Source organism: Pseudochaenichthys georgianus, chromosome 19 (assembly GCF_902827115.2).
Source record: "Pseudochaenichthys georgianus chromosome 19, fPseGeo1.2, whole genome shotgun sequence".
In the NCBI taxonomy this organism is placed as follows: domain Eukaryota; kingdom Metazoa; phylum Chordata; class Actinopteri; order Perciformes; family Channichthyidae; genus Pseudochaenichthys; species Pseudochaenichthys georgianus.
In genome coordinates, this window is record NC_047521.1 from 14,941,803 (window position 1) to 14,966,056 (window position 24,254).

Consider the following 24,254-nt stretch of genomic DNA (forward strand, 5'->3'; position numbering starts at 1 on the left):
TGCAGCGGGGATGATCCTACCAGCCGTGATTTCTAATCGTGGAGAAAGGCTGAACAGCGAGGAGTACGCAGGTATGCAAGGTTAATTCCCTCTTTATCTTCTTCTACTTCTTCTTGTATCTCCTGGGCAGCAGTGCTGCTTGTATTGGGCAGCGGTGTAGCAGTATATATATATTCCATGGTGACCGTATATGTGATTTATGTGAACAGGAATGAATCCACTGAGAGGTTTCCCCTGGCTTTTGATATTCTTCTATGCAGCAGCTGTGTGCACAGGTACCTCACATAGTACAACATGCATTACAATATAGACACATACAGTTTACTCACTTGTTTTTATTCCATCATTGACTCAAGTACAAAATCAAGCATAGACCGGACACACTTGTGCCGGTAACACTTTATTTTGATAGTCCATAGTTAACACTCTATAACTCATCAGTTGACATTTAGTAGCATGTCAACAGTGCATCAGTTGACATTCAACAGCACCGTTCAAACCGACAAGTAACTAAGCATTAGTTGATGATCAACAGATAAGCAACTAAAGTTCAGTTGACTATTACATTAAGCATTAGTTGATGATCAACAGATAAGCAACTAAAATTTAGTTAAATTACATTAAGCATTAATGCCTACAAACGCTTAGTGGAGAACCTACTAAAAGTATACTAATAGTCAACTCTAGATTAGTTGACGATCAACAGATAGTCAACTAAACTCTAAAGTTGCTTATCTGTTGATCATCAACTAATGCTTAATGTAATATTCAACTAAACTCTAAAGTTGCTTATCTGTTGACCATCAACTAATACTTAATGTAATAGTCAACTGAACTTTAGTTGCTTATCTGTTGATCATCAACTAATGCTTAATGTAATAGTCAACTGAACTTTAGTTGCTTATCTGTTGACCATCAACTAATACTTAATGTAATAGTCAACTGAACTTTAGTTGCTTATCTGTTGATCATCAACTAATGCTTAATGTAATAGTCAACTGAACTTTAGTTGCTTATCTGTTGACCATCAACTAATACTTAATGTAATAGTCAACTGAACTTTAGTTGCTTATCTGTTGATCATCAACTAATGCTTAGTTACTTGTCGGTTTGAACAGTGCTGTTGAATGTCAACTGATGCACTGTTGACATGCTACTAAATGTCAACTGATGAGTTATAGAGTGTTAACTATGGACTATCAAAATAGTGATAATAGTGTTACCCTTGTGCCTACTCCACAGGTGTGGGTGGTGTAAAGGTCGACAATGTGTCGTCAGAAGTCTGTCGTCATCCATGTGACGAGCTGGTGGGCTTGCTCACTGAGATCCACGGCCTGCGTATTGTGACCGGAAACCTGCTGGAAGACCTGGACAGAGTAGTAAGACACACAAATACACATACCCACATATGGCTTCTGCATGTTGGCAGTTGTTTGTTGTGTTTAACTCTCGGATGCAACGTTTATTTTGATATGGCATGAGCAATAAAGTTGGATTTTACATGGACATTTTTAGAGAATAAAGTTATTTTAAAGTGAGTTTATTTCCTACTTGTAAACTAAAGTTGCAGTAGAATTCATTTTCAGTTTTTGAAATTATATTAAACAAATCAACAAGTCGCCAAGAACATTGCTTAAGTGTACCAGCACTGCACTTGAAATTGTATTTGACGGTGTTGAATTGTCTGGGAGATTTGTGTGACAAAACCAAAAGGGATTAGCACTTCTTCCAGTGCAAATAGAGCAAGCAGCCACGTCATTTTTCTCTGGCAGGAAACACTGTGGTTTGTGGTAAATGTCCTGGTAATTTTCATTTTGGGGGAAAAAACCTGCAAAAGAATACCATCAGTGTTCAAATGTTGGCTACTAATCAACTCTGCCATTCTAGCCTAATCCCACAGATTTCCTTGTACTAACACAAGAACAAATCTTTTAAAAACTACAGTTCTGGTAATGATTTTAATGTGAGCTATAGGTTTTTTGTATTGATTTTATTCTCAGTCAAAAGAAAATGAGGAGATGCGGATATCTTTGGCTGAGCTGAGCAAAAGCAGAAAGGGGAACATTAGCAGTAACATTCGCAGCAACGGCAACAGGACCAGCAACAACAACAACAACAGCAACAGCAACAAAAACGGCATCAACAACAACAGGAACAGTGGCGGCAGTGATGAAGTCAATGATCTTGACAGAGACGGGGGGGTCTGGTGTATGCAGGATGGACGTGTGTACGAGCAGGGGGAGGATTGGGAGGTTGACAGCTGCACCTCCTGTGCTTGTCAGGTCAGTGTCGAACAAATGTCTTTTATGTCTACAATCTATAAAATATGAGCAGAGATTTTTCCTTGGAAAGTGCTGAGATATTCTCTTTGATAAAGTGAAATATGGCCAGTATGATTGCATCATTGGATGACACCCTTTAATCAATCTATCATAATCTATGGGGAAAGGTCTTGTTTATGTGTCATATAAAGAGGATATTGTGCATTAACTTAAGAACTAAGGCATATTTCTGAGACGTGATTCTAAAGACTTGAATAAGACGTTGTTACAAAAAGCTGGGACTTGAAAGCCAGTGTCAATCTTCGACTTTGATTCATAACATCCTGAAACAAAACAACAATCCTACAGCTCTGATACAAATGAGAACAATTGATACCATTCTCATACAGGAGTGGTATCAATCTTTTTATCTAACTCTTGGCAAGAAAGCCCATGAACATATCTTCCTAAAGTCTTTTTAAATTGACTAACCAGTTCGAGGGAGACTTACTATAAGTCTCACTTGTACACAATGTGGTTTTATTTATTTCTAGAGCTGCCTTTGTTATTCTCTTATTCTTGCTTCATCTTCCTCTCTGAATCTGTTTCTCTTTATCAACATCATTAATTTTGTCAAGGATGGATTGAGGGAGACAGCCAATTTATTATGAGTCATGATGGCATACCATTCCTCTGCAAGGACTGGCATTAAGCTAAACATCTGGCTCGAGCTAATGAGACTGATAATATATTTGATAACGCTGAATTATGGGTGTATCTTTCATGCCTTGTAGGATGGAAAGGTGGCGTGTCAGCAGGTGTTTTGCCCTTCTTTATCCTGCATTAATCCAACCTTTATTGATGGAGAGTGCTGTCCTGTCTGTCTCAGTGAGTTTGGTTTGTGTTCAACTATGATTTAGGGTGGAATATGTTTGTTAAAGAAACACTTAACCCACAAAATGACCACTTGTTCATCAATTACTCACTCATTGTTAGCTTGAATTCTTGTAAAAAACCTAATATTATTGCATGCCTCAATGTTGGATGGAGCATAAAAAAACAGCAAAACTATATCATAACATTCAAACCAATATAAAAAATATGGTTTAAGCGATGCATGTTAATAGCACTGGTTAAATACAACTTGGATTATACAGCCCAAGTCTTACAAAACAATGTGTAAACAGATATTCTTTATATAGTTGTGCTGTTGTCAAATCACTCATTTACTTCAATTCCTTAAGGCGTGCGAGAAAAGTCTTCAAGAGTTCAAGGTAACATTAGTTGAGTAGTTGATATACAAATGAACATTTTGTGGGAGAAATATTGCTTTTAGCATCATAACATTTGATAACACTGTGCATACTGTAATGTGTGTGTGTGTGTGTGTGTGTGTGTGTGTGTGTGTGTGTGTGTGTGTGTGTGTGTGTGTGTGTGTGTGTGTGTGTGTGTGTGTGTGTGTGTGTGTGTGTGTGTGTGTGTGTGTCTGTGTGTGTAAAGATGATCAAAATGGCTGGTCCCTGTGGTCTGAGTGGACCCACTGTTCAGTGACCTGTGGACGTGGGGGGCAGCAGAGGGGCCGGTCCTGTAACGGCATCATGCCTTCCTGTGCCGGCCCGTCAGTCCAGACCCGCAGCTGCATGCCCATGAAGTGTGACCGCAAGGGTAGGTCATCACTCTGCATGCCTGATTTGTCACATGTCTGCATTTGATTTATTTTTCTATGATTGTTTGGCCGGTCATAAGGAAATAATTCCACCATCGAGCAAAAACGTATGGAACCTTCACATAAATTGATTTTTAGAGATTCTAATCATAATTGAAAACATGTTGTTGTAGTTGTGTTAACGCAATACACACTGTGGGACTATGGTGGGGGTCTGGGTTGAATTCTAGTCAGAGACTCATCCAAGCTACTGTTAAAAAGAACAAATGTTTCGCAATGTGCTTGTTTCATGTCTAGCGCGGCCTGACGGGAACTGGAGCCTTTGGTCTCCGTGGTCTGCGTGTACAACCACGTGTGGAGAAGGCAACATCACACGGGTTCGTCTCTGCAACCAGCCTCCACCACAGAAGGGAGGCAAAGGGTGCATAGGCAGCCCCATGGATACAAAACCTTGCAACAATACACTTTGCCCAAGTGAGTACACACCGGCACATACAGAATACACTGAAGTACTGGGAATGCCTTACAGATGAATGATTTGTTTGTGTTTAGTTGCTGGAGGCTGGACAAGCTGGAATGAATGGGCGCTGTGCTCAGGGTCCTGTGGTGGAGGCCTTATGAGCCGCCAGCGGGAGTGTTTGAACCCTGCCCCTCAGCACGGGGGGAAGCCTTGTGCTGGAGACACAGTGGACTATGAAGCATGTAACAAACAACCGTGTCCAATAGGTAAACTATAATCCTGTCCACATACCTCAGATGAGAGGTAGCCTAAATCTTAAAAAGATTATTATTTTATAGGCAGGCTAAGCCTCACATCCATGGAGAGGCATAGGATGATAGGAAGACTTCATGTCCCGATTATCCTACATTTGTGATTCACGTTATTATACCAGAAATCACAAAATATACTTGAACTCTTTAAATGGCAGACAAACATTTACTGTATGTTATCGTATCACTGATAGGACACAACCTTTTTTTAGTAAACATCCTTTTTAGTGAAAAACAAACAAACAATCTCAATCTCACCTAGCCACACGGAGACGGTAACGAAAACGAACCGAATTCGATATCAAAAAAGTCTTCCGTCCACACGAAATCGGCATCAGAAACATGACCATCCACACAAGACCGCTCGACCCGCTGGAGACGCTGTAGTTTAGCAGCAGAGGTGGGGGGGGGGAGAGAGCTCAGAGGCAAGCAATCTCTCCGGTAGTCCTTCAGCAGATGAAAAACACTCACCTCCCCGCCTCTTCCAAGGGACGATGGGACCGTGCGGCAGAGTTAGAATTTGTTTCCGCTGGTCAACCTGTCCCTTAAAGTTGAAATCTTCCGGACAAAATTATAAAAGTGCCGGTCAAAGTTCTTCCTTGTTATTTATTGAGCTTTAAAACAAATGAATAACGACTCTATATAATAATATACGGAGCCTGTGACGTTTGGATATTACTTGGACCCCAAAGCAGAGACTTGACAAAAAATAAAGTTTCAAGGTGTTTAATGAACAAAGGTAATCCAAGGCAGGTACTGACGACAGGGAGCTGGCTGGCCGTAGTAAGTTCAAAAACAAAGCTGCGGGAAAAAACGTTCCCGACAAAAACTAAAAAGAAAACTCCTTAACAAACTGCGAAGAAAAACAAAACAGACTCCAGGCTGCAGGAAACTCTCTTAAGGAGTGACACATGAAAAGTGGGGTGCACCTTCAAGGCAAGAGGCAACTTAAGCCTAACCACACTAGGATTGATGACCCGTTCTATCTCATAAGGTTCAATGTACCTGGGAGTGAGTTTCCGAGAATCAGTTTGAAGAGGGAGGTCACGGGAGGAAAGCCAAACCGTCTGGCCCGGTTGGTAATCCGGAGCTGGTCATCGATGACGATCCGCCATCCTCTGGTTCCGGGCGGAGGTACGGGTAAGAGCTGCCCGGGCTTCATGCAAGACTCTGCGGGCTCGCCGAAGATGCCCCTGTACCGAGGGAACCGCCACCTCTCTCTCTTGAGACGGGAAAAGGGGGGGTTGGAAGCCGTTGGAAGCCATAAAGGGTGACATACCTGTGGCAGAGAACACCAGGGAGTTGTGGGCGTACTCAACCCATGGCAGATGAAGAGACCATGAGGCTGGGTTTCGAGAGGCAACACAACAAAGAGCCGTTCCCAGGTCCTGATTTGCCCGCTCCGTCTGGCCATTGGTCTGGGGATGGTACCCAGAGGACAAACTGGCCGACGCCCCCAATGCCCGGCAAAAGGCCCTCCAAACTTGGGAGGAAAACTGCGGACCCCTGTCTGAAACAATATCCTGTGGGATACCATGCAGCCTAAAAACATGCTGGGTGAGAAGAGTGGCAGTCTCGAGGGCAGAAGGTAGTTTAGGCAGAGGGACAAAGTGCACAGCCTTAGAGAAACGGTCAACGATGGTCAGAATAGTGTCGTTCCCGTCTGATGGTGGGAGACCAGTCACAAAATCCACCTCAATGTGGGACCAGGGCCGGTGGGGAATGGGAAAGGGGCGAAGAAAGCCAGCGGGGGCCTGATGTGAGGCCTTGCTGCGGGCACAGACGGAACAAGCTGAGACATACTCCTTCGTGTCTGCGGACATAGTGGGCCTCCAGAAGCGTTGTCGAATTAGGGCCAGGGTCCGATGAATACCTGCATGGCAGGCAACTTTGGACGCGTGTCCCCACCGGAGCACTGGAGATCTAGCATCGGAGGAAACGAACAGCCGGTCTGGTGGACAATCCTGAGCTGCTGGATGGTCCTCCTGGGCCTCCTGGACCACCCTTTCAATCTCCCATCTAGCTGCTCCCACGACACAGGAAGATGGCAGAATGGTTGCATCTCTTGAGTCCTCCACTGGGGAAGTGAACTGCCGGGACAAGGCGTCGGCCTTCACATTCCTGGAGCCAGGCCGGTAGGTCAAGGTGAAGTTGAACCGTCCCAGGAAGAGAGCCCACCGAGCCTGGCGCGAGTTGAGCCTGCGTGCAGCGCGAAGGTAAGACAAATTCTTATGGTCCGTCCATACTATAAAAGGATGGTTGGCTCCCTCCAGCCAGTGCCTCCATTCTTGAAGGGCCAGAACCACTGCCAGCAACTCCCGATTACCAACGTCGTAATTCCTCTCAGCAGGGGTCAGCCGACGAGAGAAGAACGCACAAGGGTGGAGCTTCTGGTCTGCGGGGGAACGCTGGGATAAAACTGCCCCCACTCCAGAATCAGAGGCATCCACCTCCACCACAAACTGGACCCCTGGATCAGAATGAGAGAGCACAGGAGCAGTGGCAAACAAACATTTCAGTCTTACAAAAGCTGCCTCAGCTGCAGGAGACCACTCTTGACAGAGGTGAGTTTAGTCAGAGGAACTGCTACCCTACTATAGTCCCGAATAAACCTTCTATAAAAGTTGGCAAAGCCCAGAAACCTTTGCAACTGCTTCCTGTTAGAGGGAGTGGGCCACTCGGTCACTGCTTGGACCTTGGCGGGGTCAGTCCTTAATTGTCCCTTGTCGACGATAAGCCCCAGGAAACTCACAGAAGAGGCATGAAACTCGCACTTCTCAGCCTTAACGTACAGTCTGTTCTCAAGAAGTCTCTGCAGTACCAGCCTAACATGCTGGACATGCTCCTGAAGAGTGCGAGAGAAGATTAGGATGTCATCAAGGTACACAAAAACAAACCTGTTTAACATGTCACGCAAGACATCATTAATCATAGCTTGAAAAACCCCAGGTGCGTTCGTTAACCCAAAAGGCATTACTAAATACTCAAAATGTCCCTGGGGAGTATTGAATGCAGTCTTCCACTCATCCCCCTCCCTTATTCTCACCAAGTGGTACGCATTGCGAAGATCCAACTTAGTGAAGATGGTGGCTTCATGAAGGGGAACAAAGGCTGAGTCTATGAGTGGAAGGGGGTACTTGTTCTTGACTGTGATCTCATTAAGACCTCTGTGCAAGGGCGTAGGGTCATATCCTTCTTGTCCACAAAAAAGAAACCTGCGCCCATAGGCGATGAGGAGGGGCGAATAAGCCCAGCAGCGAGTGAGTCAGAGATGTAACTCTCCATGGCCTCCTTCTCTGGCCTGGAGATATTGTACAGTTTACTAGACGGAAAGGGGGTGCCAGGGAGCAAATCTATGGCACAATTGTAGGGCCGGTGAGGCGGCAAGGATAGTGTGTGGTCCTTTCTGAAAACCTCCTTGACACTGTGATATTCAGGGAGTACGGAGGTGAGATCAATGGGTTTGAGGGGGTCTGGTGCTCTAGTAACTGTGGGGGGTACAGCAGAGTGTAAGCAATGAGAGTGACAGAATAAACTCCAGTTAAGGATAGACAAGTTGGCCCAATCTATGTGGGGGTTATGGAGCTTCAACCACGGAAAACCTAAAACGAGTGGTGACATGGGTGAGGGGATAAGGTACAGGGAGATTATCTCGTGATGGTTACCAGAGAGCTTGAGGGAAACTGGAGCAGTACGGTGGGTGACTTGGGCTAGGAATCTCCCATCTAAGGCAAACACATCCTTAGGTTCTGGAAGAGGCTCGAAAGGGAGTTTAGACTGCATAACAAAGTCAGAGTCAATGAAATTGACATCCGCACCAGAATCTATCAAGACTTGAAGCGGAACAGAGTTCTGAGACCAAGAAATAGTTCCTTTGACTGGGATGCGGTTGGAGTGCGCGTGACACCGGTCTGAGTCTTCGTACCCCTTGCAGAAACCGTTTCGTCAGGGGGTGACTGAACAACGTCCCTGTTCCGAAACCCACATGACAAGATGATATGGCAGCCGCATACACCTTGATTGTGCTGAACGCCAAATTCCTGTCCAACAACAGCTGGAGGAATGACAGCACGTGAGGCAGGGGGCACGTAATGGGGTCCAGGCTTCTCCCTACACACCAACGCTGGAACGCTGCCCACTTGGCTGTGTAGGATGCTCTGGTAGACACGGCCCTGGCTCCCTGAATGGTGCGTACAACATCTTGAGAGAGACCCCACTCTCTAAGTGTTCCCGCTCAGGGGCCATGCCCATAAGGGCTGGCCTATCACTGGGTGACTGCAGATCGCTCCCTTCACCTGTGAGAGAGCGTCCCCCCGCCACGGAATCTCCCACGGCCTGCCTGACAGCGTACGCTGTAGGCATGGAAACCAGGAAGCTCCCGTGCGTTCCGGGGCTATCAGGATCACTGACAGCCGCTCTTCCTGCACTCGGTCCAGGAACCGAGGAATCAGCGGGACTGGTGGGAAGGCGTACAGCAGTCCCCTGGGCCATGGCCGATGTGCGAACGCGTCCACCCCCAGGGATGGGTGGTCCCGTGCTGACAGGGAGAACCAGAGCTCGCATTGCGCGTTCCCGCGTGCGGCGAACAGATCTACCTCCGCTTTCCCGAACCGGCCCCAAACCCGGGAAATCAGTTCGGGATGGAGGCTCCAGTCCCCCTGGCGAGGACCTCCTCTGGACATGAGGTCTGCCCCTTTGTTCAGCTCTCCAGGCACATACAGTGCTCTGATGGAGAGCACGTGTGCCCGCGCCCAGATCAACAGCCGTCTGGCTGTGTTCAGGAGCTGCACTGAGCGTACACCCCCCTGGCGATTGATGTAGGCCGCCGCGGCTTTGTTGTCTGTGAGAATCAACACATGCTGATTCCGCAGCAACGGGGCAAAATGCTGAATTACTCTCCGTACAGAGATCAATTCCAGCACATTTATGTGGAAAGACATGTGAGCCGGCCACTGTCCTCCCACTGCCTGCGACATGCACGTTCCTCCCCACCCTGAGAGAGATGCGTCTGTGAACACCGACATGTGTGACGTAACTCTGCCCAGGGGAACCCCCTCTGACAAGACGTGGGGACTTTTCCAGTATGTTAAGTCTGAACCCACGGACAGAGGGATGACCACCATGCGCATCTTCTGTCGTACGGGGTCGATGCGGAGGCTGATGAACCACCTCTGCAGTCTCCTCATGTGTAGGAGACCCAGGGGCATCACCATGTGACCTGCTGCCATCATGCCGAGCAGCCGCATCACGGAGAGTGACGTCACCACGCTGCGTGGTATGACACGTTGAAGGAGAGCTGTCAGCGTTTTCCACTCTCTGCCGTGTTTCCACTCTCTGCCTGGAACAGGACAGCTCTTTTTCCAGTTGATCATGAAACCCAGCTTTGACAGATGCGATATGAGTTGTACCTTCTGTAAAGCCGCTTCCTCCCTGGAGCGAGCCAGCAGCAGCAGGTCATCCAGGTAAAATAGTACTCTCATTCCTCCTCTGTGTAGCGGCTGCAGCGCCGTCTCTACACACTTTGAAAAAGTACGAGGAGCCAGGGAATAGCCGAACGGCAGACGGTTGTACTGGTACGCTTATAGCGGGAGTAATACCCCTGATTTTCTTCCTCCTGGGGAACCCTGGAAATAGCCTCTTTCAACAGGAGTTCCCGTAGCTCTGCTTGGAGCGCAAGACACTGTTCTCGGGATGTTAGGCATGTCACCTGTATCCCATTGAACTGTGGGGGGGTGGAGGCGAACTGCAGGGTGTACCCTCTGCTGATCAGCCTGTGCATCCATCCGTCCATCAGACACAGGCGCTGCCACGCCGAGAAACACTCTGACAGCGGGCGCGCCTGTTCGAGATGTGTTGTGGTTGTCATGACGACGAGCCACTCCAAAGGCCTTGCCGCCGCTGCCCGTGAGGCAACCCAAGGTTGGCCTAGAGCGAAAGGGCTGTGCGGAGGCCTCCACACGCTGCGTATCACTCCGCCTCGCATCATGAGACGTGTACACGCTCAGAGGATGGATGGAGGTGTGTGCAGTAATATCCACATGAGGCGTTAACACTGCTCTCATGGGCTTATTATGACCGTGTATAGGTGGCGTATCTCGGACAGAAGAATGCCGCGAGGTCTGTGGTTTAATAACCGAAGAGTCATAACCATCAGAAATCTGTCGCGAACCATGCCGCCTACTAATCATCAGATTGGAGGCAGTTGGTGTAATTATTGTGCTCCGCAGTTTATTAATCGATAGATTAAATAGCGCAGGCTTTTGTACCGAACCCGGCTGGCTGTTAACCGACAGGTCATAGGCAGCTCCCAGGGTGGGGGATATGTGACACACATTTGTAACTGAAGACTCAGACCACATGTTAGGAAATAAACACCTTTTATTTAGATCACACTCCCCCCCAGACCGTCAAGGTCGGCTTTGTTTTTTCGGCGGCTCTCGTGGAGTAGACGCCGAACGGGAATACCTTACTCCCTTCTTACCCCCCCTCTGTGGTGGGGGCCCGTCGGTGCGGGACGGTGCCCTGGAGGTGCGGGTCGGTGCCCCAGCCGCCGCTGACGGACGATTCTGACGGACGATTCTGACGCCTCGGCTGCTGTTGCTGCTGGTGTCTGTCCATCTGCCGCTGTGGCCGGGTTGGCTGCTGCTGCTGCCGCTGGTGTCGCTGCTGCTTCACCGCTGGCTGGAGCCAGCCGACGTGCTGGCGGATGTCCTCCGCCTGCTCCGAAGCCGCCTTTATGGAATCAACCATGGCCAGGAACTGGGGCCCGAACAGCCCGTCCGAGCTGAACGGAGCGTCCAGTAAGACCTTCCTGGCTGGCTCTGTGACCGCTGCCTGGAGGTGACGCTGGATCTGTGTCATCCATGCCGTAATCCTCGCCTGGGACACCGCCACGGCTGCGCACAGCGTGTCCGGGGAAGAGGGGGAAGGGGAGAGCCGCATGGCGAGCCCTGGAGGGAGGCGGGGAAGGAGTCGTCCGAGTCTTGCCCCCCACTCGCCTCCATAAACAGGCTGTCCTGGATGGGCATCTGCCCACCCCAGACGTCTTCCTCACCCGCAGCAGCTAGGGCGTCCGCCCTTTGCTTCCTGTCGGATGAAGGAAGACGCACACAATGAGGACATGCGACCTGCTGGCTGAGAGCCGCGTCCGCGTGCTCTGGCCCCAGACAGGCTGCGCATATCGGATGCAAATCATAGCTCATAATGTAGCCTGTATTGCACGAAGGGCACATACGGACACACTCTTTATTGCTCATGCTGTTGCTTTCTCGTGCTTCAGTAAACTGCTGGTTGCTGAAGAAAAGAGGGAGCAGATCACCGGGCAACCTCCCTATTTATACCGGAAGGTGGCCCGAGGGTGGGGCCCACCTAGCGGGTGGGCGTGGACTACAAGTGTTTTCAGTACTGCGCGGGGGCGCAGAAGGGTAAACCCAATAGCGATAGCCTTAGAGGGCGAAGCCATATACGAAATAGAACACAAAAACAACAAAAGCCCCATGCAAAACATAATGTCTCTCTTTTCCTCCCCCTCTCCGGACAGCCCGTCAGTATTTTTGTTATCAGGAAATGATCGGGCCATAGGGCGTAATCACCGAGCCGTTTGGCCCCCCAGAGCGTTGCGTCCGCAGATTTACCCACCTTGGGAACCGTTATCGTTATCTGCGTTTCCCTGTCGGCCTCGTGTGGCCGAACCGTATAGAAAACTGTAGCGGATACGACCCGTTTCGTCTCCGTGTGGCTAGGACATCAATCTAAAATGAATAAATAGCAACAATGTGTGAAGCTGTTCTTTCTACATTAAATTCCTGTATTCCGACCCTGTCCTATCCCTATCTGTGCATAAACCATAATGCTTTTTTATTGGATGAAGCATACCTTCAAGCAATAGAAGATCAGAAAATAATATCTTACAATGTTTATACAGCCTTTACTCAATTAGTGGATATTTTCTAAGTGACTGTGTGAATTAATAACTGCCTTTTAAATGCACATTTGTATGTACTTTTAGATACTTGTTTGCGTTCAAATCCATGTTTTCCTGGAGTGAAGTGCACATCCCACAGCGATGGATCATGGGAGTGTGGAAGTTGTCCGTTAGGTTTACATGGCAATGGCTCTCACTGTGAAGATGAGAACGAGGTAATTACCAAAAATCTGTGATCATTTAAAATCCTAACTTCTCTACTCTAGTTTGACATCATTTACCACAAGGCTGGACCTAATCTATATTTGAGATGACAGTATTTTTGCTTGAAACTATTTGTTGATTGATCAATTGTTGAGGCTCTAATCTAAGCTATGAACTCCTATAATGGATCATGCAGGTTGTGAAAGTTATACCTCAGGCCTATAAATGAATGCAGAGTGAGAATACATGTTGTGTAGTCTGATCCGCTACACATCAACTGTCAAACCTTTGTATTTACTGTTGTGGTTGATATTCTGCACATGGATAATCCCTCTATCTCTGCAGTGTGAAGTGGAAAGTGTGTGTGTCACAGAGTGTGTAAACACAGATCCCGGCTTCTACTGTCTACCCTGTCCTCCTCGCTACAAAGGCACCCAGCCGTTCGGCCTCGGACTGCAGGAAGCCCTGAAAACCAGGCAGGCAGGTGCTTTCCTCTCTGAATAATTTCATGAAGTGCTTTGCTAAATGACAAATCATTTTATGTTTGCTTTTGTTGTAGGTGTGTGAGCCATATAATCCATGCAAAGACAACACACACACCTGCCACAAGTATGCAGAGTGTGTGTACCTGGGCTTGGCATCTGAGGTTTTGTTTAAGTGTGTGTGCGCTGTGGGATTTGCTGGCGACGGCCTTCTGTGTGGTGAAGACTCTGATCTGGATGGCTGGCCAAACAACAGATTACCCTGCAAGCAGAATGCAACCTATCACTGTCAAAAGGTACACAAATGAAAGAAATGTGATTGGCTGGCTGTATTGTATTGTATTGTATTATATTTTACTGAACTGAGCTGTGATTGGCTGCAGGATAATTGCCCCGCGCTACCAAACTCTGGACAGGAAGACCTGGACAAGGACGGACAGGGAGACGCCTGTGATCCTGACGACGACAACGATGACATCAGAGATGAGAGGGTTAGACTGTAACTTTTGGAATGCCATGACTAAAAACTGGTATATATTCAAATCCCATGTGTGTGTATGTATAAACTAATATGTGTGTGTGTGTGTGTGTGTGTGTGTGTGTGTGTGTGTGTGTGTGTGTGTGTGTGTGTGTGTGTGTGTGTGTGTGTGTGTGTGTGTGTATGTGTGTGTGTGTGTTTGACAAAGGACAACTGCCCGCTGATGTACAACCCTAGGCAGTTTGACTCAGACAGAGATGGAGTCGGGGATCGCTGTGACAACTGTCCGTTTGATATCAACCCGCTGCAGATGGACACTGATGACAATGGAGAGGGAGACGACTGCAGCATTGACATTGATGGAGATGGTAGGAGCTACTCACTAAACCAGGCATGGAACAAGCAGTTACTCAAACATTTATTCTAGTGTAATTATAGAACTCCATAATTATGCAAGGACAGGTTGCCATATTGCCTAACAATAACCAGAAAGGGAAACAGGGTAAGGCAACACTACTTGAGGGGAAACAGACTTCTGTACGTTTCACCCTGGCGAGTCATACTACTTCTGGATTACCCATTTTTTTGGTGGCCCCTTATTCTAATATTCCAAATTGCAAAGAAAGTCCCATTGGCCTAAAGACCCATTCGATAGTTATTCTGAAAACAGACAGCAATTGTCCAATGTTGTCTGACCTTCCCTTTTTATTTTTCTACCATGGTGAAGGCATGACTTTCTCATAATCAGGAGTGTGAAGGTCTGACGACTTCATCCATTATGCATACTAATAAGCCATGTGCTTCTGATGATTACATAGAAAAATGGACCTTATGGGCAATGATCATTTGTTAACTGTTGCTATCTGATGTAACTTCATATTTTGAGCCTGTGGGTCCTTGGATATGGAGAGAATTACTTGATTTTCTCTGTAAAAGGAAAATAAATTCTGTGGTAATGAGCAGAATCAATACTTTCATTTAAAAAAGTAGATTTAGTGTTAGGTTCCTCTTTAAATATGGATTACATTACATTTATCCAAAACATAGTCCTGATTTATGTCTTGTTTTTGTATGTGTAAAGGAGTTAAAGTCACGCAATTCATCTGCTCTCTGTGTGTGTCTCTCCTGTTCTCCAGAGGTTCTGAATGACCGTGACAACTGTCCTTTAGTCTACAACACAGACCAGAGGGACACAGACCTGGACGGTGTGGGGGACCAGTGTGACAACTGTCCCCTTCTCCACAACCCAATGCAGGTCACTAAAGGACACATGCTTCTACTGAAAAATGATATTCTTTCATATTGATGGTGGTCACGTTACCTCACAGAACATCTGGTATGAAAGACAATCTCAATAGTTATTAGTGGCAATCAATCATGTGGATGGAGGATTTATTGTATTACATGAAAAGGAAATCGTGGAAGTATGTTCTAGTAGAGGTAAAACTCAGCACTGGGACTTGTGATTAAACTAAATGTAAACATTCCTGTGTGTTTGCAGCTGGACTCTGACAGTGACCTGGTGGGGGACATGTGCGACGACAACGAGGACATCGATGAGGACGGCGTTCAAAACTCTCTGGATAACTGTCCCTACATTCCCAATAGCAACCAGGCTGACCATGATAATGATGGGAAGGGCGACGTCTGTGACCATGACGACGACAATGATGGCATCCCAGATGACCGGGACAACTGCAGACTAGTGTCTAACAGGGACCAGCTGGACTCTGATGGTCGGTGTTGCTATGGTTGCTCAACATTTTAGGAAGGAGTTCTTATAAAAAGCACCTGCAAAGACTTTTTTAGATGAATTGTTTGGTGTATAAAATGTCAAAAGAAACAGGCAAAAGTGATACTCATTCTCAAAGTCCAATGTTGTCTTTTTTGTCTGAGTTGTTGATAACACCACTTCCTGCCATTTTTGCAAGAAATATTAACGGGATATCATATTGATTATAACTATATTTGGCTTTTATTTTTGCTTTTGACAAACTTATTTGTAAGTATACTTGAGGAATCGTTGAGGAATATCTCTAGTATCATAATACAGATGTGAACATATGCTATATCATTTGCTGTCACATGGGAAAGATATTTGAGGGATTGATGTTAAATAGATTTCGCAGTCTTGCAGTACAATCTTCTGACTATTGGTCCCGTTTGTATCCAGTGATCCGGTTCATGTTAATGTTGGACAGAACCATAAACGTATTATGGCTCACGGCTGTATGATAAATCATAAATAAATGAGCCTTTAATTTATCCACCATCATACAAGACATTTCACTATTTGCACATTGTTTCTTTCCCTTTATTTTATTTTACTACGTCTTGGCAAAAATGAATCCAGGAAATCACGTTGTTTAATTCTCTGTCTTTCCTCCTCTCCTGCAGGTGATGGGAGTGGAGATGCTTGCTTCGATGACTTTGACAATGACAGTATTCCAGATGCTCTGGATCCATGTCCGCTGAACCAGGATATTGGCTCTACAGACTTCAGGAAGTTTCAGGTTGTTCTATTGGACCCTAAAGGCACCACGCAGTCGGAGCCTCTCTGGGTTATCCGCAGCCAAGGCACAGAGCTGCTGCAGATGGCTAACTCAGACCCTGGCATCGCTTTAGGTTAGAATGACTATAAATAGAGAACACTTAACCTGTAAAAGAAATACATTATTAACAATAATATCCCTTTGTTTAAACAGGATATGACAAGTTCAGCGCGGTGGACTTCAGTGTGACGTTTTATGTGAATACCAACCGAGATGACGACTATGCAGGCGTTGTGTTCTCCTACCAGTCCAGTAAACGCTTCTATGTTGTCATGTGGAAACAGGTGAGGTTTGATTTCATCCAATAACATTGATGATAACTTTTGCGTCACTCACGGTAGTAGATATGTTACCTAAATTGCCATTTTAACTTTTAATTTCAGTTTGAATCCAAAGGTTTATCTATCTTGAAATCCTTTTAAAAAATAAACTTGACCACACTCTCCCTATAAGTCTGTTATATGTCATACAATTAATTATTTTAAAATTCCAATTAGCAGAAAAACGAAGTTTTTCAAAGTCAACCTAGCCTTCACTGTCTTTTATCCTCCAGGTCCTTTCTTCCTTTCATTTAAGAAAAAAAAATAAAAACAATTAGCTTTGGTATATGTGGTGCATACAAAGAAACATAAAGAAGAATACTTAGCAAAAAATTCATAGAAAATACTGATTTAATGCACAAAACGAGAAAAAACAGAGCACACCCCAACACCGAGGCAGCCATCCGCGGTGCCATCTTAGTTATCATCTACAAAGGGTCTGTTTAAATGTTTAAAAAGAGCTCATCTATCCCTTTAAGACAGCAAGTCGTCTCTCAGTGGAAAGTCTTTGATCCAATGGTGCAGGTTGCATTTATGAGCAATTAAATGAGCTTCCAATAAGGATTATTGTTTGACGTCGGAAGATGCAATTCATTTCTTTCTGTGTGAGAGCAGGTGTCTCAGGCGTACTGGGAGAAAAAGCCATTCAAAGCTTTTGGCACAGCGGGAGTCTCCATCAAAGTGGTCAACTCCACCACAGGACCGGGGGAGTACCTACGCAACGCCCTGTGGCACACCGGACGCACCAGGCAACAGGCAAGACACTTTATATGTCCCATATTTCTTTATATTCTGCTTGTCATGTATCAAATTACATATCTTATTTGACCAGATAAACCCGACCTGAAACAACCTTGAACACTGGCTCTTTCTCCGGCTGTGTGTTTCAGGTCAGAACTCTGTGGCATGATCCCAATAAAATTGGCTGGAAAGACTACACAGCCTACCGAATGCACATTATCCACAGACCCAAGACTGGATTCATCAGGTACAAAGACAGACAATATTTATTACATATTTTGTTTAACACTGGTTGATTCAACAGGGACTCGTTTCCCATTTATTATAGGGAAAGATATTCTCTGGAAATTACAGCATTTAAATCTATTTTCATAGGCAAGGATAGTCACAAGTAGATGTGTTGAGTTTAGGCATTTGCCTTTTGGCTTCATGTCCTATTTGAGTTTATATGTTTGACTGTCAAAAACCACAGCTAGATTACTTTTAAAGATTTGTGGATTTCCTTAAGCAACAGCTTCCAAAGTACTTGCACATTTGTAGTAAACTTTACATTTAATATTTACAGTTAAAGCATTCTTTATTATTGGTTTGGCTTTTAAGGACCAGACCAGTGCCAAGTCACCTCGTCCAAGTCTAAAAGTGCCTTGATCTTGTGTTTTATCTGCTATACAACAGACTGGTTTGTTTGCAAAAAGGCTTTCACCTTGGATGTTTGTTTTCATCTTTCAACTTGAACCCTTTAACTGTGTGTTTTCAGTTCATAAAACTGTTGATTGTAACATTTTGGTCGCCTCGAACTACTGTCACAGTAACTACATCCACTTATTTAATACAGTCGATGCTTAAAGCCCAATTTCTAAGCATCAAATGTTCAAAGTCAACAACTCTTTTTAAAGTAAATGTGATTTGTATTTAATGGGATAAAACATGCACATACACACTGGTGTGTTTATTTTCATCTCACATTTTGGGCTTATTTTTGTTCCAGTTAAGTTCATGAAGGTTTTAGTTTGGCAGCAAACTTCTTACATTTGTGGCATCACATTCAGTGCCACCTTTTCAGAAGAAAAAAAATACACCCACTACTTAATGTACTCTGATCCGGTTACTGATGTCGTGGCAGATATTTAAGTAAGCTTTCTTAACGCTAATGTTATAATAGTCAGATTGCTCTGAAGATGGAGGTGATATTCTGTTCATGTTCACGTTCACACAGTCAGTGATTTTTGCCGGCCGTCTTTCCTCCAACGGCAGCTTTTCTGTGTTTCCTTTCTCCTGTGACTTGATCGCTTTAAACTCCGCACACTGAGCTCTGATTGGTCAGCAGGCAGTACTTTCACTGAGTTGAGCTCTTGGCCTGCAACCTAACCTGCTCCGGGGCAGTTTAGCCGTTCAGCATAAGTTACCATGGAGATCTAGCCCGCTAAAAAGAGAACCAGCTTCGTAGGACCGGAAAGCCGGAGTTTTCCCTGAAGTTAGCCGCGAAGAGAACATCCTGCTTCGTAGTACAGGCCTCAGGACTGACTGAAGACATGTGGAACAGAGGACAGGCATGGTTCCATGTACAGGAAACTGGAACAGGTGTTTTCATCTTTTCTGCCTGAAGATTCACAAGTTCTTGATCAGGTGTTTGATGTGGGCTGGCATGATCCTTTCTGCAGCGATAAATAAAGAAAACAAAGATTTTTTTTTAAATAATGGTAATGATGGTAACAACAATAATATTAGTATAATTATGTATATAGCACTTACACAATTGCAAAGTGATTCTCACAACAAAAATAAAGAACAAAACAATATCAACAATAAAAAAACAAATTATTACAGGAATGTTGAGACAAATAAATGTTTTTTCAGTCTTTACAATGCACTGTCGGAAATGACCTTCCAAAGGCTAAATTCAAACTCAATACCATAAATAACTGGGTACCAAAGTGCTTTACCTGATAGAACACGCTCCACACGGAGCAGCAACCATCCGGCTCGGCCTTTTGCTGCATATCATCTCCTCCCTCTATCTCTCTCTCTCTCTGGTGTTAGGTTCCAGTAGATCTCTACTATCCAATAAAACAGAAATTCCCCAAAAAATCATATTAAAAAAGTTAAAAACAAGGACTGGCTGTTGGCATTGAAATGGATTAGAATCTCACCTTTTTCCTGGATGTCAGGAAGGTCATGGAGTCGTTCCCTTCAAGTCCGCAACCAGTCATAGGAGTTCAAATGCAAAGCCTGAATGATGACAAGAGCGAGAGACATACATTTTACAATTATATTTTTAATTCATACCAGAGCAGTGTGTACAGGCCCTGTACGACATGCAAAGAACAGATCAAATCCCCTGACAGACTCACACACTTTGGTGATGTCCTCATCTGATAATGTTTCATTTTTTAGCAGCAAAGTAACATTACTCAAAGTATATCTCAGACCCAACTCATTTACAGTATGTTTTGCATCTCCTCAACAATGGTCTGTATAGTTGAGTAGAAAAAAACTGTCCCTACAATTTCAGGTAGATTAACACACATTTGTAAGAAAAGTTTACAATGAAGCACAAAATCCCTCTTTGTATTAAGCGAGCTGCCAAAGAAAGTGCAGCTTAACATGCTAACCTTTGGTGAGCTACAGTAAAGCTAACTTCATGCTCAACACAAAACCTTTAACGTGCATTACATTGACGATTTTAAACACAACTTAACTTTCTCTACTTGTAAGATTACGTTTAGTTAACTTACCCTTAAATAACTACATCACGTTTTTCAGTGGAAACACAAACTGCAGAAAACGTTAGCTGCTAACTGTTGTTAGCTAAGACAGCTAGCTCTTAAGGGAAGTAACATAGCCTCATGGCAAACGTAAGGTTGAGTTAACGTAACGTTGTAAGAAAGCAAAACGAACCTTCGAGAAAGCGTTTACTCTCTCTCCTTAGCGGGTATTGTTGATTGTTCGAAACACGATCTCTTGATGTGCTGCCCCACACATCGTCGGTTTCATCGACCCCGGGTTACCTGGTCTAGCAAACGTCCGCCTCGTACGACGCACTTGTTTTGTCCATATACGCACCATTTGATCATTTTTTGGCCACAAAAACATCCCATAACCAGATGTTGAGATGGCCCCACATCCCCATACAACATATCGCTTGCCAATTATTCTTGGCGTCTTATTGCTGTGCATCCTTTGTCGTAATATTTGGCCCTTCAATGCATTCAAACGGGACTGAGCTCAGCTGTGTTCCACTCATGACGTCACCGCCGGAAATGGCCGAAGTTGATGTTTCCGGCGCAACGAACGATTGTTACTAACTGACAACTTTTGTATGCTGTTATAATCGTGATTTATTAAAAATAGATCAATAATAAAAAAATCATATGGCACATTCCACAATACAAATGCAACCTCTATCATATACTAAGCCCACTAACCGGTGCTAAAAGCATTTCGTAAGCTCTTTAAAGAGGCTCAAGAAGCGGGGTCTCCTCAAGACAAAAAACTATGGTCAAACAGGGGAGCTACCAACAAAGATGGGATATGGTACTCCCCAGATGGGAGACCAGTGATACCCCCAGAGTGGATAAGATCCATGCTTAAAGAAGCACACGGCCCAACACATTGTGGTTAGTGCTGCGTACCGGTACGCCGAACCGGTACTGGACTTGTAAAAAGTTTCGGTTCAAGTCCGGTTAAAACCGGAACGTCAGGAACCGGTACTTGGACTCGCAAAAAAACTAGCACTTACGTATATTCTGGTGTCTGTGGTTATTTAAACATTCCCTGATAAACGTTATTCAGCGTCAATAAATGAGTGCTAATCCCAGTGTGCTCAGTGTACAACATCACATGTCATTTCACCTTCGATTTACGGTTTGAAAACGTAGAATTTCGCCACATGCTAATGCTAACCGGAAGTGAAGAATTTTCAGAATAAAAGTTTTAAGTTAATAGTGTGAACTTTCGGTTTTTTCAGAATAAAAGTGATTTAAATTAGTGTTTTTAATTCAAAATTACGCCATATCAACATTGATTTTAATTTCTAACAGTATGTATTGTAGAGTTGTAGAAAATACATGGTGCACAGACAGTACAGTACACTCTGACTGTACAGTCACTAGAGTGTAGCCTATACTGTATATTAGGTGTGTAACAGTGTGATGCGTATAGTCTACTCTACACTCTACCTTTCAGCAACGTTTTAGGGATTTAGGCTCAGTCAGCTCAGGGACTGTTTGGTTACTTTAGTTTGGTAAATGAAATAAATGTTTGAACTTTGTAGTAGTTCACTGTAGTTGCTGTCATAAGTCATTTGTAGACTAAGTGGCACATTTGTACTTTGTAGAGAAATGTAGACACAAGTTGGAAGGGAGCACAATAAACCTGATGAGTTTGAATTTGAGTTGATTATGAGTTAATTTTCAATTGATAATTAGCTCACAATAAGTTCACTTTAGTTACTCACACCACTTGACACAAGCCGGACTCAAGTCCAGAGGTTCAGGTTCAGGTCCGGACTTATAAGTCCGGACCTGAACCTGAACCTCTGGACTTGAGTCCGGACCTGAACCTGAATGTGAGTCCAGGTACGCAGCACTACCCACAGATGTGCTCACACTTGAAATAACTCAATCTCTGAGTTATTTCATGATAACGGAGTAATTTACTTTCTTTGTTGTACCCGGTTCTCCTAAACCTGCCACATCTACTTCTACTTAGTTGTACTCTGACTACTTTTAAATCCAGGCTGAAGACTTTTCTTTTTGCCGCTGCTTTTAATTGAACTATTCATATCTTAGACTGCACTGTAACTTTTATCCATGTATTTTTTCTTTTAATGTTTATTTTATTAGCTTTTCTTTTTAATGACTGATTTTAAATGCCATTTTCTTAATGTCTTTCATTTTTTGTAAAGCACTTGTGTTGAAAAGTGTTATATAGATAAACTTGCCTTGCCTTGCCTTACTCCACACTAATGGACCTACAAAAAACACTGCAGGCAATGAGTTCTCCGTGCTTTGTGCTGTTTAAGTGCAGATGGAAAGAAGAATATCAGTGCTTACCAGTCACAGGGTTTTTAGAAGAAAGACTTTGAGAGGAAAAGGCGAATAAAGCTGTAAAGTAAAAAGCAGTTTTTCAAATTATAAAAATACTGAAAAGAAGCTGCAGCTCTTTGATTGTGAAGGACAGATACACATTGATAAAAAGAACAGTGGCTACAAAAGCTCTGATGTAACTGCTTTAAAAATAGCTCAATTTGACGTCATGTCTTACGTACTGTTTGGGAACAAATAGTCAAATGAGGAATGAAATACCAAAATGTGCCAAGTGACTTTCCACTCAAGATGTAAACTCATAATTAATGCTGTTTGTGATGATGCTTTGTTGTGTTGCAGGGTGGTGGTGTACGATGGCAGGGAGATTTTATCCGACTCGGGGGCGGTGTATGACCACACCCTGGCTGGAGGCAGACTGGGACTGTTTGTCTTCTCTCAGGAACGTGTCATCTTCTCAGACCTCAGATATGAGTGCAGAGGTAAGAGACCGTGTCATAGCATTTGTCTTGACCACTGATCAGGGATGGAAGAAGTACTCTGATCCCTTTCTAAAAGGGATAGTCTTGATGTTGAGAAAGGCATTTGCATGAGGTACTTAAATGTATTCATAGTCAGGCACATCTCCAGGTTAGAGAAACTGGAGGAGTATCAGTACAGCAGAAAAGCTTGGTACTGCTGTGGATGGTGCAACTTTAAAACGTATTATAGCTACCAAAAAAAAGACCCATCGGGAAAAGCCACAAGTGAAAGTCGGCATTCAAAAGCAGATTAGTAGCAGCATGTACTGCAATATAACTTAAATATTTGCTTCATGTGTTCAATATTAGACAATTTACCTCTTTGGGCCTCAAACTGTTTTTTAAATACAACCATTTAAGCACATTTAAGAAGATCTCATCTCGTATCAGTAATGACACCAAAAATAAACTGTATTGTAAGACACAAGCCAAGAAAGTTGCAGACCTATATGTAAACTCTGTGAATCAAGCTTTAATCTGTAGCCACTGGCTGTTTTTGAGTAAAAGGTACACTATTTCCCTCTGCATTGTGTAATAAAAGTACACAATTAAATACTTGAGTACCATACAATGTGCCTCTGTCCTCCAGCATTTGTTTCAATACGGTCTCTGGTATCTATTACCTGTTTTTCTTTGTTTCCTCCTCAGATAACTGAGTTCTTTTGGTGGAATATTCAGGAAACTCTTCCACAACCAACAAGATATCCACATGAATTGCCGAAAATCTTACTACAATTGAGAAAAGAGGGAGAGTTATAAAGAGGGAGCCCCAGGTCACTCATTCATAGTCCAGATAAAGACACAAGATTATCAATTGGTGACCTTCATCTATTCATCAGCTTTTTGTGCACTAGTATTGACTCCAAGCTGTATTATTTGCTGTACATAACTGTAAGACTCAGACAGCATCTCTTGCTTTTCATTTGCTTTTTGCTTATGGTTGTAAATACTTATTTATTGCCAGATATACACCTCGGATACAAGGAGGATAAATTGACGATACATTAAGTAGAGAAGCACTATCCAAATGTCTGGTAGTAACTTATCAATAAAACACTTTTTTTCCAATTGTTGCTACTTCTATTTTTATCTGATTTTATCCAGTAGCTTTACACATATCGGAAACACGGTCTCCAGCACCCTCTGGTGGAGTTAGTCATTATTACAAATGATGAGTGGGAAAAAGTCAGAGAAGTTATTTCAGGTTGGCACAGTAGTTGGTATTATGTAGTAATAATGCCTTATGATATACTCCATTCAAATTAAAAGGCATGTATTAAAAAAGTGAA

General features: G+C 44.1%; 1 protein-coding gene across 1 annotated transcript; it reads left to right on the forward strand.

Moving 5' to 3' along the window:
- Positions 1-23,994, forward strand: LOC117465050 (thrombospondin-2-like). Its single transcript, XM_034107909.1, has 22 exons — positions 1-71; positions 210-275; positions 1,243-1,379; positions 2,001-2,065; positions 2,207-2,282; positions 3,056-3,158; positions 3,762-3,926; positions 4,225-4,401; positions 4,480-4,653; positions 12,707-12,837; positions 13,172-13,306; positions 13,386-13,604; positions 13,692-13,799; positions 13,995-14,154; positions 14,923-15,041; positions 15,288-15,522; positions 16,184-16,411; positions 16,492-16,622; positions 17,274-17,414; positions 17,549-17,646; positions 22,787-22,926; positions 23,614-23,994. Exons 1-22 carry the CDS (start codon positions 11-13, stop codon positions 23,619-23,621), a joined length of 2,877 nt encoding a protein of 958 aa, XP_033963800.1. The 5' UTR covers positions 1-10; the 3' UTR covers positions 23,622-23,994.
- Positions 23,995-24,254: the final 260 nt, after the last annotated feature.